We start from the raw sequence: 16,691 nt of genomic DNA, 5'->3' as shown, positions 1-16,691 counted from the left end.
GATCGATCTGCATTCTTCTACATGTTGCCCTCCAGTTGAACCAGCACCATTTGCTGAAAATGCTATCTTTTTTCCATTGGATGGTTTTGGCTCCTTTGTCAAAAATCAAGTGCCCATAGGTGTGTGGGTTCATTTCTGGGTCTTCAATTCTATTCCATTGGTCTATCTGTCTGTCTCTGTACCAATACCATGCAGTTTTTATCACTATTGCTCTGTAATACTGCTTGAGTTCAGGGATAGTGATTCCCCCTGAAGTCCTTTTATTGTTGAGGATAGCTTTAGCTATCCTGGGTTTTTTGTTATTCCAGATGAATTTGCAAATTGTTCTGTCTAACTCTTTGAAGAATTGGATTGGTATTTTGATGGGGATTGCATTGAATCTGTAGATTGCTTTTGGTAAAATGGCCATTTTTACTATATTAATCCTGCCAATCCATGAGCATGGGAGATCTTTCCATCTTCTGAGGTCTTCTTCAATTTCTTTCCTCAGTGTCTTGAAGTTCTTATTGTACAGATCTTTTACTTGCTTGGTTAAAGTCACACCGAGGTACTTTATATTATTTGGGTCTATTATGAAGGGTGTCGTTTCCCTAATTTCTCTCTCGGCTTGTTTCTCTTTTGTATAGAGGAAGGCAAGTGATTTATTTGAGTTAATTTTATACCCAGCCACTTTGCTGAAGTTGTTTATCAGCTTTAGTAGTTCACTGGTGGAACTTTTGGGATCACTTAAATATACTATCATGTCATCTGCAAATAGTGATATTTTGACCTCTTCTTTTCCGATCTGTATCCCTTTGATCTCCTTTTGTTGTCTGATTGCTCTGGCTAGAACTTCAAGAACTATATTGAATAAGTAGGGAGAGAGTGGGCAGCCTTGTCTAGTCCCTGATTTTAGTGGGATTGCTTCAAGTTTCTCTCTATTTAGTTTAATGTTAGCAACTGGTTTGCTGTATATGGCTTTTACTATGTTTAGGTATGGGCCTTGAATTCCTATTCTTTCCAGGACTTTTATCATGAAGGGGTGTTGAATTTTGTCAAATGCTTTCTCAGCATCTAATGAAATGATCATGTGGTTCTGTTCTTTCAGTTTGTTTATATAATGGATCACGTTGATGGTTTTCTGTATATTAAACCTTCCCTGCATGCCTGGGATGAAGCCTACTTGATCATGGTGGATGATTGTTTTGATGTGCTCTTGAATTCGGTTTCCAGAATTTTATTGAGTATTTTTGCGTCGATATTCATAAGGGAAATTGGTCTGAAGTTCTCTTTCTTTGTTGTGTCTTTGTGTGGTTTAGGTATAAGTGTAATTGTGGCTTCGTAGAAGGAATTCGGTAGGGCTCCATCTGTTTCAATTTTGTGGAATAGTTTGGATAATATTGGTATGAGGTCTTCTATGAAGGTTTGATAGAATTCTGCACTAAACCCGTCTGGTCCTGGGCTCTTTTTGGTTGGGAGACCTTTAATGACTGCTTCTATTTCCTTAGGAGTTATGAGGTTGTTTAACTGGTTTATCTGTTCCTGATTTAACTTCGATGCCTGGTATCTGTCTAGGATATTGTCCATTTTCTGAAGATTTTCAAATTTTGTTGAATATAGGTTTTTATACTAAGATCTGATGATTTTTTGAATTTCCTCTGAATCTGTAGTTATGTCTCCCTTTTCATTTCTGATTTTGTTAATTTGGACACACTCTCTGTGTCCTCTCGTTAGTCTGGCTAAGGGTTTATCTATCTTGTTGATTTTCTCAAAGAACCAACTTTTGGTTCTGTTGATTCTTTCTATGGTCCTTTTTGTTTCTACTTGGTTGATTTCAGCTCTGAGTTTGATTATTTCCTGCCTTCTACTCCTCCTGGGTGTATTTGCTTCTTTTTGTTCTAGAGCTTTTAGGTGTGCTGTCAAGCTGCTGACATATGCTCTTTCCTGTTTCTTTCTGCAGGCACTCAGCGCTATGAGTTTTCCTCTTAGCACAGCTTTCATTGTGTCCCATAAGTTTGAGTATGTTGTATCTTCATTTTCATTAAATTCTAAAAAGTTTTTAATTTCTTTCTTTATTTCTTCCTTGACCAGGTTATCATTGAGTAGAGCATTGTTCAATTTCCACGTATATGTGGGCATTCTTCCCTTATTGTTATTGAAGACCAGTTTTAGGCTGTGGTGGTCCGATAGCACGCATGGGATTATTTCTATCTTTCTGTACCTGTTGAGGCCCGTTTTTTGACCAATTATATGGTCAATTTTCGAGAAAGTACCATGAGGAGCTGAGAAGAAGGTATATCCTTTTGCTTTAGGATAGAATGTTCTATAAATATCCGTTAAGTCCATTTGGCTCATGACTTCTCTTAGTCTGTCGACATCACTGTTTAATTTCTGTTTCCATGATCTGTCCATTGATGAGAGTGGGGTGTTGAAATCTCCCACTATTATTGTGTGAGGTGCAATGTGTGTTTTGAGCTTTAGTAAGGTTTCTTTTACGTATGTAGGTGCTCTTTTATTTGGGGCATAGATATTTAGGATTGAGAGTTCATCTTGGTGGATTTTTCCTTTGATGAATATGAAGTGTCCTTCCTTATCTTTTTTGATGACTTTTAGTTGGAATTTGATTTTATTTGATATTAGAATGGCTACTCCAGCTTGCTTCTTCTGACCATTTGCTTGGAAATTTGTTTTCCAGCCTTTCACTCTGAGGTAGTGTCTGTCTTTGTCTCTGAGGTGTGTTTCCTGTAGGCAGCAGAATGCAGGGTCCTCGTTGCGTATCCAGTTTGTTAATCTATGTCTTTTTATTGGGGAGTTGAGGCCATTGATATTGAGAGATATTAAGGAATAGTGATTATTGCTTCCCGTTATATTCATATTTGGATGTGAGGTTATGTTTGTGTGCTTTCATTCTCTTTGTTTTGTAGCCAAGACGATTAGTTTCTTGCTTCTTCTAGGGTATAGCTTGCCTCCTTATGTTGGGCTTTACCATTTATTATCCTTTGTAGTGCTGGATTTGTAGAAAGATATTGTGTAAATTTGGTTTTGTCATGGAATATCTTGGTTTCTCCATCAATGTTAATTGAGAGTTTTGCTGGATACAGTAACCTGGGCTGGCATTTGTGTTCCCTTAGGGTCTGTATGACATCAGTCCAGGATCTTCTGGCCTTCATAGTTTCTGGCGAGAAGTCTGGTGTGATTCTGATAGGTCTGCCTTTATATGTTACTTGACCTTTTTCCCTTACTGCTTTTAATATTCTTTCTTTATTTTGTGCGTTTGGTGTTTTGACTATTATGTGACAGGAGGTGTTTCTTTTCTGGTCCAATCTATTTGGAGTTCTGTAGGCTTCTTGTATGTCTATGGGTATCTCTTTTTTTAGGTTAGGAAAGTTTTCTTCTATGATTTTGTTGAAGATATTTACTGGTCCTTTGAGCTGGGAGTCTTCACTCTCTTCTATACCTATTATCCTTAGGTTTGATCTTCTCATTGAGTCCTGGATTTCTTGTATGTTTTGGACCAGTAGCTTTTTGCGCTTTACATTATCTTTGACAGTTGAGTCAATGATTTCTATGGAATCTTCTGCTCCTGAGATTCTCTCTTCCATCTCTTGTATTCTGTTGGTGAAGCTTGTATCTACAGCTCCTTGTCTCTTCTTTTGGTTTTCTATATCCTGGGTTGTTTCCATGTGTTCTTTCTTTATTGCTTCTATTTCCATTTTTAATTCCTTCAACTGTTCGATTGTGTTTTCCTGGAATTCTTTCAGGGATTTTTGCGATTCCTCTCTGTAGGCTTCTACTTGTTTATTAATGTTTTCCTGTGTTTCCCTAAGTGTGTTCATGTCTTTCTTGAAGTCCTCCAGCATCATGATCAAATATGATTTTGAAACTAGATCTTGCTTTTCTGGTGTGTTTGGATATTCCATGTTTGTTTTGATGGGAGAATTGGGCTCCGATGGTGCCATGTAGACTTGGTTTCTTTTGCTTGGGTTCCTGCGCTTGCCTCTCGCCATCAGATTATCTCTAGTGTTACTTTGTTCTGCTATTTCTGACAGTGGCTAGACTGTCCTATAAGCCTGTGTGTCAGGAGTGCTGTAGACCTGTTTTCCTCTCTTTCAGTCAGTTACGGGGACAGAGTGTTCTGCTTTCGGGCGTGTAGTTTTTCCTCTCTACAGGTCTTCAGCTGTTCCTGTGGGCCTGTGTCTTGAGTTCACCAGGCAGCTTTCTTGCAGCAGAAAATTTGGTCTTACCTGTGGTCCCGAGGCTCAGGTTCGCTCGTGGGGTGCTGCCCAGGGGCTCTCTGCAGCGGCAGCAACCAGGAAGACCTGTGCCGCCCCTTCCGGGGGCTTCAGTGCACCAGGGTTCCAGATGGTCTTTGGCTTTTTCCTCTGGCGTCCGAGATGTGTGTGCAGGGAGCAGTCTCTTCTGGTTTCCCAGGCTTGTCTGCCTCTCTGAAGGTTTAGCTCTCCCTCCCATGGGATTTGGGTGCAGAGAACTGTTTATCCGGTCTGTTTCTTTCAGGTTCCGGCGGTGTCTCAGGCAGGTGTCCTGCCGCTCCTGGGCCCTCCCCCACGGGAGCCCAGAGGCCTTATACAGTTTCCTCTTGGGCCAGGGATGTGGGCAGGGGTGAGCAGTGTTGGTGGTCTCTTCCGCTCTGCAGCCTCAGGAGTGCCCACCTGACCAGGCGGTTGGGTCTCTCTCTCACCGGGTCTGGGAGCAGAGAGCTGCTGCGGGCCGGGATCCGTGGGTGTGGGCGAGACTTACAGTTTTATCATACACGTCTTCTGCTCAATTCATTTTGCTATCAAAGCATATTTTATATTTTTGTGGCTATTGTGAAATATTGTTTACCTAATTTTTTGTCTATCTGTTTGTCATTTTTATATAGGAAGGCTACTAATTCTTTTTATTTAATTTTGTGTCCAGACACATTGCATAAAGTGTTTGATCAGTTATAGGAGTTCCCTGGAAGTGGTTGCTTATGTACACTATCTAATAATAATACCTTGAGTTTTTATTTTCTCATTTACATCCCTTGATCTCCTTCATCTATCTTATTGCTGTAAAACCCATTTGGCTTATAACATCCCTCTAGCATTTGCTGAGTTTTTGTCTGAGTGTTTGTGTGTGTGCGTGTGTGTGTGTGTGTGTGTGTGTGTGTGTGTAGAATATAGGCCTACTTCTGACATGCATTAACCCTATGATAAATGTTTGATATGTATAACAATAATGAGAGACACAGAAGCATACAGTTTGAGAAAGAGTGAGCAGTTACAGAAACCACTTATATTTGCATCTCTGTGACTTATAGCACAAGTTCAGAATGTTATTTTTCACTTTTAGCTCCATCCATTCTTACAAAAGTGCCAACTTGGGAGAAGCTCCAATGAGCAGAATGTCATGAACAATGAGGTTTCGGCAACCAAGCTTGACATCTTTAATTACCAGTCTCTGCAGAGTGGTACCAAAGCTCAAGTGAAAGTTGGCAAGTTTGTATATGAATCTCACAGTGTTCAACATTTTTCCCTAAATGACAAAATCATAATGTGGGGTGAACACCACAATCATGTGAGTATCTTTGAGGTTGGCACCATGTACTGTTCTAAGAGTAGAATTCCTCAGAGAACAAGGTTGCCAGAAATCATTACCCTTTGGCCCAAGAAGAACAAAGAGAGTTAATTGCCAATCTCTGTATGCTTCTGGGTCCCAGAATAGCAAGAGAGAGCTAATGGTTAGAGGTCATTAGCCTTTGGCCTTCATCCATCACTGTCTCACACCTCAGTACCTGACTGTTGGTATGGGACCCCAGCAAATTGCCACTCTTTCCTGTCTACTTTTATGAGAGTTAGGTGTATCCTATCTCTGACTCACTCTGTCAACTCTGATTCACTACTTTGTCTGCCCTTCAATTAGAAGTTACTTTCAAACATGGGTGCTTCCTTCTACAAACTAATTTTACATTCTTTGTTGGGGATTTAAAATGTGCTAAGAGTTAAGCCATACCACAACTAGAAAAGGATTTTTCAGTAAATAACCGAATCTCAGAGTACATAGTGTGATTAAATATCCTGAATAGATATTTCTGGATTTGAATTTTAAAACTATATTCACATTCATCCCCTTATTATTGGAACTCTTAACCCTGAATATCTCAGTGATGTGAAAAAAAGAGGTGATATATAGTAATGTGGAACAATTATGGTCTTCAAGAGACACAATGAATTTTCTCCAATGGAAGACCCTGGATGTGCCAACCACTGCAAGGCAGGTCTCATGTTCAGGAGTAGTTATGTAGCAAAGTGGAAGAATCCACAATATTTATATACATAATTTTATGTGGTCATAGTTTGGTGAGTTTTGTTTTGCTTTGTTTTTCTTTTCTGTGCCATTGTACTTTTTTCTAGTTTTTTTTGTAGTTGTTTTATTGGGATTTTGATTTGTTCTTTGAGAAAGAGCATAAAGTTTGGTGGCCAGGGAAGACAAGAGGATCTAGACAGACTTAGGGGAGGGGAAGAATATGATCAAAATATATTCAAAGTTTAAAAATTGTTTTAAATATAAGTATAATAAATATAGAAATAAGAGTTGAATGAAATAAAATAGAGCAAGAGTTCAAAAGAGAGAGGGGGAGAGAGAGAGACACTTTGCTTTGCACTCTCTAAAAGCATAGTAGTTCTTGATTGTTACAAAACACAGATGCACAGATGTCCTGCTTAAATCTATCATCTGGATGCTAATGCTGAATGTCATGTGTTGACTGTCTTCCTTCCTCCCATGTCTTCTATGCAGACGCCTTTTTCTGTTTGCAGTCAAAGTTGTCCACTTGGATTTAGGAAATCACCTATTGAAGGGAAACCATTCTGTTGTTTTGATTGTCTTCCATGTCCAGATGGAGAGATTGCAAATGAAACAGGTATTTACAAAATGAATATGACTGTGGACATTTTTGGAAATGATTCTGAATATAAAAAAATCTAGAAATCATTCTGGATGTGGAAATTTTGAGAAATGATTCTGAATGTGGGAATGATTCACAACAGTATAGGGGTGAGTAACTCAAAGCATGAAGACACAGTGACAATTATATAGCTAACACCTGGTTCTTGCTGGATGGAGGTTACACACAATTTCAATCCCAGCAATCCATAGGTGGATCTCTAAGTTCAAGGCCAGCCTGGTCTACAGAATGAGTTACAGGACAGCCAGCACTGTACAGAGAAACCATGTCTTCAAAACAGACAAACAAAATCTTGATTTTAACCCAATCATTTATTTACTGTAGTTTATCTGTTTGTTTTATTGGCTATGCTGCATGTATTAGTCTCAATCTCCCGGGCTATAGCAATCCTCCAGTCTCAGTGTCCTGGGTAACTAAGACCACAGGAGTGTACTCCTGCCTCTGGCCCTGCTTTGTCTTCTGCACATTTGCATTGAGTTTAGTTTTATTTCTTTGTACCCCTGCTTTTCACTAATGGTTCTATTACAGCTGTAGCAGTATTGGTGAGTACAGTTAGCACTCTCTGTATACTGCAAACAGTGCTCTGTGAGTACCCTAAACTATGAGATTCATGACAAAGTGTGACCTTATTTCATGCTTACAATAAATACTAATTATAACCAACATTTTACACACAAGGAAATTAAACTTCAGAGAAAATATATAAGTTGCCCATGATCATACAACCTAGAGAGAACTGAGATAAAATATATACTTGTCAAAAGAGAGCAACTGCTATAGACATTGTTACCAGAGTGTCATTGATGGCAGATACAGCACTCTTATTCTGGTACCCTGGGACCTATTTGAGACCATTTCTATGGTGAATAGTAGAAGCTCCATGAATATGTGTTTAATGGCTAAATAAGTACTTGCTATATGACATTTCCTTTGAAATTAATTTGATTCATGTGGGAGCTCTCATTATGCTTTCTCTGGTACTGTGAGCTAGCATGAGGCCACTGTACAACCATGCACTGAGAGATCACAGAGAATGAGTGAGGTGCAGGGCTGTGAGTGAGGTGCAGGGCTGTGAGTGAGGTGCAGGGCTGTGAGTGATGTATGAGGGAGGATGTCCCACCAGTGGTATTCCTACTGCCCAGCTATCACTTCTTCCTTAAATTGATTCTAATTGCAAAACCTCCCCAGAGCACAACAGCAATGCTTTTGAGTCCTGACTTCACATCTAACATCTGTTTTGAATCAGGTATTTTGTCACACTCATTTTAATTTCCTGAATGAAAATTTATCTATAAACACTGGTTAAAATAAGGTCCTTTTCTTTTTTGGTGGCAAAGTAGTGATAGGCCAGACTAACTACCTCCTGATTTCTGGGCTTGCAGACAAGCATCACCAAGCTCCGGATATTAATTAATTAATTAATTAATTAATTAATTAATTGTTAACCTTTATTTTGCTCTTTTGTAAATTTCACACCATACACCCTAATTTCACTCATCTCTCCATCCCTTTGCAACACTCTCTGCCCCAACAGAGAAAGAAGAGCTCATTGCAGAAGCTGAAATATTACAGTGGGTCCCATGTTAGACCCTTATGTCCACACTTCTTTGCTTGCCAATGTGCTTTGCTTTCGATGCTCATTGCAAATACTTGTTGGTCTGCTATGAACCCCTGGCTTCTGCTACTCTATGGTTACTAAAATCTCACTCTTGAATATTCTGTTGTTGTCCTATGTCACAGAGATCTTGTAGTTTTAGATATGTAGTACTGGACCCTTTATGCACTCCAGCAGTTTTTAATAGTGTAGATGTTGGGATGGACCAATTCAAAGACCTGGATCCTTGCCTAAGATGTATCTGAGCTTGTCAGCCCACTGGCTTTCCTGCCATTATGCTCTCAGGTCCAGTTCCCAAAAAACCCCTGATTCCAAAGGCACCTCTACCCTGCTGCTCAGGTGGGGTACAAGGACTGTTCTTCTGAGTGTTGCAGCTGGTGAGGGACATGTCCAATCGTCCTACTCCCATAATTTCAGGGCCAGCTCTTCTGTCTGCCATAGATGGCAAGGCACTAGGGAGGGAAGGAGGCAGTCTCTCCTTGGTCAGCACCAATGGCCAGTAGATAAGAGGCAGGGATGGTTCTCCCACACTGATATCCTTTGGGCTGGCTCACCTGCAACCAACACATCCAGGGCCAGCTCTACTGTGCTGACCAGGTATGGTTTATGGCCTGTTCTACCAAATTCTGCAGTACGTAAGGGGCAGGTACAGTTCTCCCAAGTCACAAGGGGCAAAGAGGAAGGTATCTCTCCCCCACCCATGTCACTGCCAGTCAAGTGCCTGACCAGCTATCCTGTGTTCATGCCCTTGGGGATGGCTTACATGCCCTCAGGCTTTAAGGTCAGGTCTATTGTGCTGTTCAGGGGATGTGCAGGGCTCCTTCTCTTGAGTCCTGCAGCTGGCAAAGGGCTTATATCAGGCTCATACCTTATTTTTCCTGAGTAATATCTTCTGAGGATTGTCTGTCTTGACCTGGCTACAGCCAGGAGCCCTCAGTCCTACAAAGACTTCTTCTAATCTGTGGCTTGCTCATGGACCTCATGGTCATTGGGGTCTATGCCACACCAGACTGGTGGTCATCTCATGTTCTTTATCCAGGGAGTGCTGAGCTACTAATTATTCAGATGTTCCTAGGTCAGAACATTGTGAATAGACATAGCCTCTCTCCTGCCAATTACTGACATACATGTGACACAGCAGCTACACCTGCAACACTTCTAGGAGCAGTCCCTGCTCAGTATTCTTACCAACTTCAAATACAACCTGATTTTCTTTTCTTTTTTTGGGGGGGTTGCTTTGTTTTTTAGAAAAGTAATACATTGGCATTGATAGATAAACATGAAAGAAATTATATCTACACTGATACTTAGGAAAACCACCTGTTTAATGTGCCTTTAGTTTTGTCTAATATGCTTCTGGCAATCTTTCCCTCTTCACCCCATAGCAGTACTTTCTAAGCCATCAACAGACGACTTAATGTTTAAGTATATATGAATCTCAATGAATCTCCTTTCCTTCAAATCTAACATCTGCCAAGTATAACATTACCTTTGTACGTCAACACTTACCACATTTCATAATCTGAAACAACAATTTTGATGCTATGTCTACAGATATTGAATTTTACAAAAGCACTTTGCAAATATACAAGTTTTTATTTACCGAGAATCAGGGTTTTAATACAGTGGTAAAAAACTGTTGTAATAAATATCCTGGAAAAATATTTCTATCATCATCCTGCATTTAGCACATTTTTTTTGTGCTGGGAATTGGACCTAAAGCCTTATATATGCTAGGCATGTGCTCTGGACTCAGCTGCTTCCACAGATCATGCAATTATCACCATGAAAATATTTCATTACATGGACTAAATTCAATGAGGCCTCACCATACACCTTTGAAAATGCATTCATACTGGGTTCTATGGCCCAATGTGTTTCATATACTCCATTATATGCTTTTTAGAGTATTTGATCTATTCCCTTGTGATGAGAGAACTGAGTTAACCAGAGCCAGGCTGACTCCATGACAGGCTTCAAACTGGCAGTTTGGGAGACTAGCCCACGTTTCAGTTTCTCAGAACTGGAAAAGCAAGAACAAATCAATTCCAGAAAAGAAACAAACAAGCAAACAAACAACCACCCAAACAACAACAACAACAACAACAACAACAACAACAACAACAACAACAACAACAACAAAAACCAAAAACACCCATCAGAGGCAGCCAACCAGGAAACTTTCCCACCACCTAGCAGACAGCCAGTCAGGATCTGTACTACCTAACTTGAGCCATATGTATGTATATGTGTATATCTATATCTATATATCTCTATCTCTATCTCTATCCCTATATCATCTATATATTTTCCAGTAAAAGTCCCCCCAATTCCCATTTACAAATATGCCCATACTCCTAGAGATGGAGCCAAGCATTCAAAGGTAAAATCACCCAATTCCACCATAACAGGGCTTAATGTGACCCTTAAAGTTCATACCTGTGTCTTCCATCCTGAATTATGGTAGACCCTGACATTCAGGCTCTCTGCAGAGTAAATGCTCTTTACTGTTGCATACTATTTGATTCTGGAGTATCATGTTTTGTCAATCATAGACCCTTACATTTGGGGGCTTGTCTGGGATTTGCTGAAGACCCCTCACCCAAATAGTTCAGTTTTTTTCCTTCTTCTTTTCCAATTGGTAAGTGCCTAGTTGTCTGTTGTCTGTCTCTTTGTTAGTGTTTTGGGTTTAATCTGGAGGCCAAGAGTGGCAAAGAAGATGACTATTCTGTTTTACAACAAGGGGCTGTGGAGGATGCTCCTGAAGCTCCCTATCTTGAGGAACTTGCTAGTTCTTATCTGATTTCTGAATCAGCTGTGGTTCTATGGGCTTTTCATGTGTAGAAATGAAGACAGTCTAAAACAGCCTTCTGTTTAACTTTTCTTTTCATTTTTCCAGAAATATTACTTGTGTCTGCCTGTGTGTATTCTGTTTGTGCTTTTTATCTTCTTGTAAAATTTTTTCTTTGAAATCTAAGATGAGACTGATAGAGAGCACTCCACTGAGCTTAGTCCTAAACCATTTTATGGAGTTATGGATGGCTCATGTCTGGTTGTTTATTCTGGCAAACTAAAAATCTTTTGCAGAAATAAATGGCCCACTTATAAAGCAGGATGACCCAAGGAAGAAACTTTTGAAATGTGATTTTATTTTTTATTTCTAAGTTCTCTCTAACAGTTTTCTATGAAATATCTCTAAGAAAGTTCTTCTAAAATGTTCTTCTCTGAAATGTTCTTCTTCAGTTCTTTAAGGAAAAGGGGATTTCTTCTCTCACTGTCCTCAGCACTTATACATCTTTCAGAATACATGATCACATGGTAAAAAGTTCACCACAAGTATACACATGAATTTAAATCATAAATTGAGTAATAAGCTTACAACAGAAAATTTTTATATGTGTATCCACTAAGAATATTTATGTAGCTAAACATTCATCATCTAATACTAGCTCTACAGGTTCACTGAAAGTTAAAAACTATAATTTTTGTAACTAAGGCATTAGTGAAGTTTTATATAGATAAACCCAGTCAGTAACTTATCTTCTTTTTCTGCACCTATAGGAAATTATTAGTTCCCTGTTTATGGTCTTTGATTTATTGTTTTACAATCTCCTGGAATGTGCTCTAAGTTCTAGATGCATACCTATCTCAAAATCAATTAACTTGGTACACTTCAAGAATTGCAGAGTTCTCATTTCGGTTTTGAATCAGAATAGCAGTTCTATTACAAGTGATCTTAACAATTGCTAATATAATTTTATGAATTCTTATAGGATCATCATTAGAAATTACAAAATCATCTATTTGTCTATATAGGATCACTACAAGACAGTGCATCTTCATTGTTCTGTAGAGATCTGCTCAAAAGTGTGGGCTAATACTTAGTATGCTAAATATATAGCATAGTAATAGCATGAATCTTTCCTAAAATGTAATCTTGGCCTTGCCTAGAGCAGCAAATCTGTCCATGGTGTAACTATCTCAGGAAGATTAACAGCTACATTCTAGCTTCTCCTTGATGGCTCCTTGCTTATAGGTCATTGTCTATGAGCCCAAGGGCCACAGATCACAACATGGCAGTGCATGGTCAAAAAGGACCCTGTTTGGTTGAATCTCCTTTTGTCATCATCTGCACTGCTCCCAACCTTCTTTCTTCTTCAGGAGATTCTACCTTGAACCCCCACTGACTTGCTTCCTCACTTTGCACCTCAGGAGGATTTCAGTCCTTCTTCTTATATCATTATTCTTACCACTGCTGCCCTTGCTCTACCAGCAAAGGCAGAGGAAGTAGCAGCTCCTGACTCCCCTGACACTCCTGACTCCACTTGGACTCCACTTCACATTTGGGCCTGTACTGCCCAGAGGGCTGACTCTACTATAACCTAATCCCTACAGGCTGCAGGACCTACAGATGTGCAGAGGAGACAGTTCATGATTTGTCTGCCATTTCCTTGTAGGAATATTTATAATTGAAAGTTGCAAAACCCAAAATTTTCAGAAAGACACTCATTATTTATAGGTCTTTTAGATTCAGTCATGCTAACTCAGTGGCCCACCTGACATGACAGTCGGCAACTGCTCCAGGTCCTCTTCACAACAAAAATAAGGAAAAGGGTTTAACCATGGGAGTTTCCGGGAGATTGATTCTAGGAGCAAATGGAATACGCACTAAAGTCCGGGATGATAGTGATGCAGCCTTCTCCTTAGCTCAACCTAACTAGGATTATAACACTGATAAATGTAAGGAGAGGCTCTGGGTCTAGTGCCAGAATTTGATGGGGTATCTCTGAGAAACCACTTAATGGTAATCCAGGTGATGCAGAGAAAAAAAATGAGAGCCCCAGAGAATATCTAAAAGGATTTTTGAAGTCTATATGACTCTACAAGAGGACAGGAAGATGAACTAAAATGGACCACTAAAGTAGACATGACCTTAAAATTTTTTTTAAAGTCATGCTGCAATTATGGCTCTGGGCTTCCTGTACCTGTACATACAATTCAACCTGTATGTGGATGGAAAAAGGGGTTAGCAAAAGAAATGCTCACCGAATCTTTGAGTCCATGAAAGTGACCATTGGCTTAATTATATAAAAAGCTGGAACCAGTGGCCCAAGGATGGCCAACCTGCCTCCAGATCATAGCTGCCACTGCCCTGATGGTCAAGGATGCTGACAAGGTTACTATAGGATAGAAATGTGTTATTAACACCCCTCAGTGCTATTGAGGGAACCGTCAGGAATTCACCCATCCAATGGCTGTCCAATGTTAGAGCAGTACACTTTTAACACTTTCAGGCTCTACTTTTAAATCTTCTTTGCATGATATATACCCTACATCTTCCATAAATCCAGCTACTTGGCTACCTGACCCATCCTTAGATATGTAACATGATTCCAGTTTTGGGGGCATGTCCAGAACATTAGGCTGGAGTTTTTTTGACATACCCTGGTCTGATACCAAATGGCATCTACTTCACAGATGCAGAAACTTCATCAAAAATACAACTAAGAGTGTGGTGGTGGGTGGGGCTCTTTGTAGACTTGGACTCTGCTGTTTCAACAACTATTATTTTGCAGCCAGAAACATCAGCCCAAAAGGCTGAGTTGAAAACTTTAATTCAGACTTTAAAATTGTTACAGGAGACTATAGGCAACAGTTATACTGACAACAGATATGTCTTTGCCATGGTTCATATACAGGGGTCTATATATCAAGACAGGATTATTGACTGCTTCAAAAATGGACATCAACACTAAGAAAAAATACTTGCTTTTCTCCAGGCATTATGACTTCCTCTCAAAATAGCCATAATCTATTACATTGGGAACACACACACACACACACACACACACACACACACACAATATAGCACTACACACAAAAGATAGCTCAAGGCTTCATCTACTGGGTCCCCTAGTCCCTTTAAAATCTTATTTTATGTTGCTAGTAAAATTTCACCACTCTCATGTCTTCCTTATCCTTAACCACCTTGTATCCCCTGAAACTAAGCTGTACAGAAAGAGGAAAACAGGCTACAGGATGGGATACATGTTTTGCTTGTGGACTGGGAGGATATATAAGAGGAGAGGACTCTTTTGGAGGAATTCTGTTCACTGTCTGACTGGTTGTTAGATAGGTTCCAGGGGTATGCATTGAACCCAATAAAGTCCCAGCAAGACCAGATCCCAGCCCTTGACCACACCTATTCCCATTCCCACCCTAAACCAAGAGACAATTTCACTGACATCCTGCTCCAACAAAACCTACTTCACCACACGGACCAGCACCCCTATAATTGTTACAAGCTTCTTTCCAGGTAATAATTTCCTCTCATCCAGATTTGACAGTGGACTGTTGGTTATGCTTAAATGCCTAACCCCTATACTATGATGGAAAGGCTGTTCCTGGAAAGTATTTGCAGAGAACAGATAGTGCTCAGTGTAGATGGCAGCAATCAGAATGAATTGTTGACCCTCCAGTCAAGAGAGACAATGCCTTTATATTGAAAATCAGAAACCTATAGAATATTCATACCTCTGAACTTCCATTGTAATGCCTGCCAATATAGAATATGGGTACCTATTGCCTCCAGAGGATGCTTGGTGGGCCTATACACCAGGACCCACCCCTTGTATTCATACCTTAGTCCTAAATATATCATTTGATTTCTGTATCCTGGTACAGCTAGTACCCTGAATAACTTATTACACACAGGAAGCTATTCAGAATCAATATGACCAAGGGAAAAGGGAAAAAGAATGCTGTGTCTTTCCACCCTGTTTGGTATAGGAGGAAATGGAGCAGCTGGCACTGGAGCTTCAGCACTAATACTGCAAGACAAGAATTACTGAACCTTACAATAGGTAGTGATGTGAGAGAAATTGAAAATCTATTAACACTGTACAAGACACTTTCTTCTCAATCTTTACAAAACAGAAGAGGCTTAAAATTATTATATTTTCAGAATGTAACTAATGTGCATATAGCTCTAGGAGAAAAATACTGTGTTTTGCCTGATCATATGAGAGTAGTCAGAAAAACTATGAATCAGTTTGAAAACAAATTAAGTGATAGAAAATTAGAAGAACAACAAAAAATGAACAAAAATGAATCTCAGGACTGGTATAAATCCCTTTTTAATTGGTCACCTTGGTTGGTCACGCTTTTCTTGGTTTTGACTGTCCCTGATTTGTGGACCCTATAGAATTATCGCTATAATCAAGTTTGTTAGAGAAAAATTACCACTATTCAATAAATGGTTTTCAAACAGTAATACCAGACCCTAAAATCATCTCTCAAGATTCAAGATGGCCTAGTACTCAAAAGGAAAGCACTTGTTGTTTCATTGTATCAAATATGTTACTAATAATACTAAAACCAAAAATTAAGAAATTCTTATTTTAAAATTTTTACAGGGTTACAACATTAAACGGTTTAAAATCACTGGTTTTAAAGTCCTTCCTCTCTTTTCAATTTGCCTAAACTCTGACAAGGCACTAGTAATCCAAAGCTAGAAAAGAGTTCTCTCAGTCAAGCACTCTGATGATTTTTTTTTGCTATTTTTTATTGGATATTTTATTTACATTTCTAATATTATTCCCTTTCCTGGTTTCCTGTCCATAAGCCCCCTATTCCCTCTACTTCTCCTTCTTCTATAAGGGTGTTCCCCTCCCCATCCACTCCCACAATACACCCCCCCTGGAAATTCCCTTACACTGGGGGGGTCCAACCTTGGCAGGACCAAGGGCTTTTCTTTCCATTGGTTCCCAACAAGGTCATCTTCTGGTACATATGCAATTGGAGCCATGGGCAGTCCATGTATAGTCTTTGGGTAGTGGTTTAGTCCCTGGAAGCTCTGGTTGGTTGGCATTATTGTTCCTATGGGGTTGCAAACCCCTTCAGCTCTTTCAGTCATTTTTCTAATTCCTCTAATGGGGATCCTATTCTCAACTCAGTGGTTGCTGCTAGCATTTGCCTCTATATTTGACATGTTCTGGCTGTGTCTCTCATGAGAGATCTATACCCAGTTACTAGACTGATTCCCAGAATGCAATCCCACCAACAATGGAGGAGTGTTCCTCTTTCTCCACATCATCACCAGCATTTGCTGTCACCTGAGTTTTTGATCTTAGCCATTCTCACTGG

At 39.7% G+C, this 16,691-nt stretch overlaps 1 protein-coding gene and 1 non-coding gene across 2 annotated transcripts in view; one reads left to right on the top strand and one right to left on the bottom strand.

The window, feature by feature from the left end:
* Positions 1–16,691, top strand: part of Vom2r51 (vomeronasal 2 receptor, 51) — a 52,109-nt gene that overhangs the window by 27,901 nt on the left and 7,517 nt on the right. Inside the window, 2 exon segments of the mRNA NM_001099510.1 lie at positions 5,317–5,541; positions 6,763–6,886. Coding sequence (NP_001092980.1) covers positions 5,317–5,541; positions 6,763–6,886 — 349 coding nt within the window.
* Positions 9,588–9,715, bottom strand: LOC120102683 (small nucleolar RNA SNORA17). The gene has a single exon (XR_015687375.1). It is a non-coding gene; the product is annotated as a small nucleolar RNA SNORA17 (small nucleolar RNA).

The sequence above is a fragment of the Rattus norvegicus genome, chromosome 4 (genome assembly GCF_021556685.1).
Source record: "Rattus norvegicus strain SHRSP/BbbUtx chromosome 4, alternate assembly SHRSP_T2T, whole genome shotgun sequence".
NCBI lineage: Eukaryota > Metazoa > Chordata > Mammalia > Rodentia > Muridae > Rattus > Rattus norvegicus.
The sequence above is the reverse complement of the archived record's forward strand: the minus strand, read 5'-3'. Positions and strand labels throughout refer to the sequence as shown.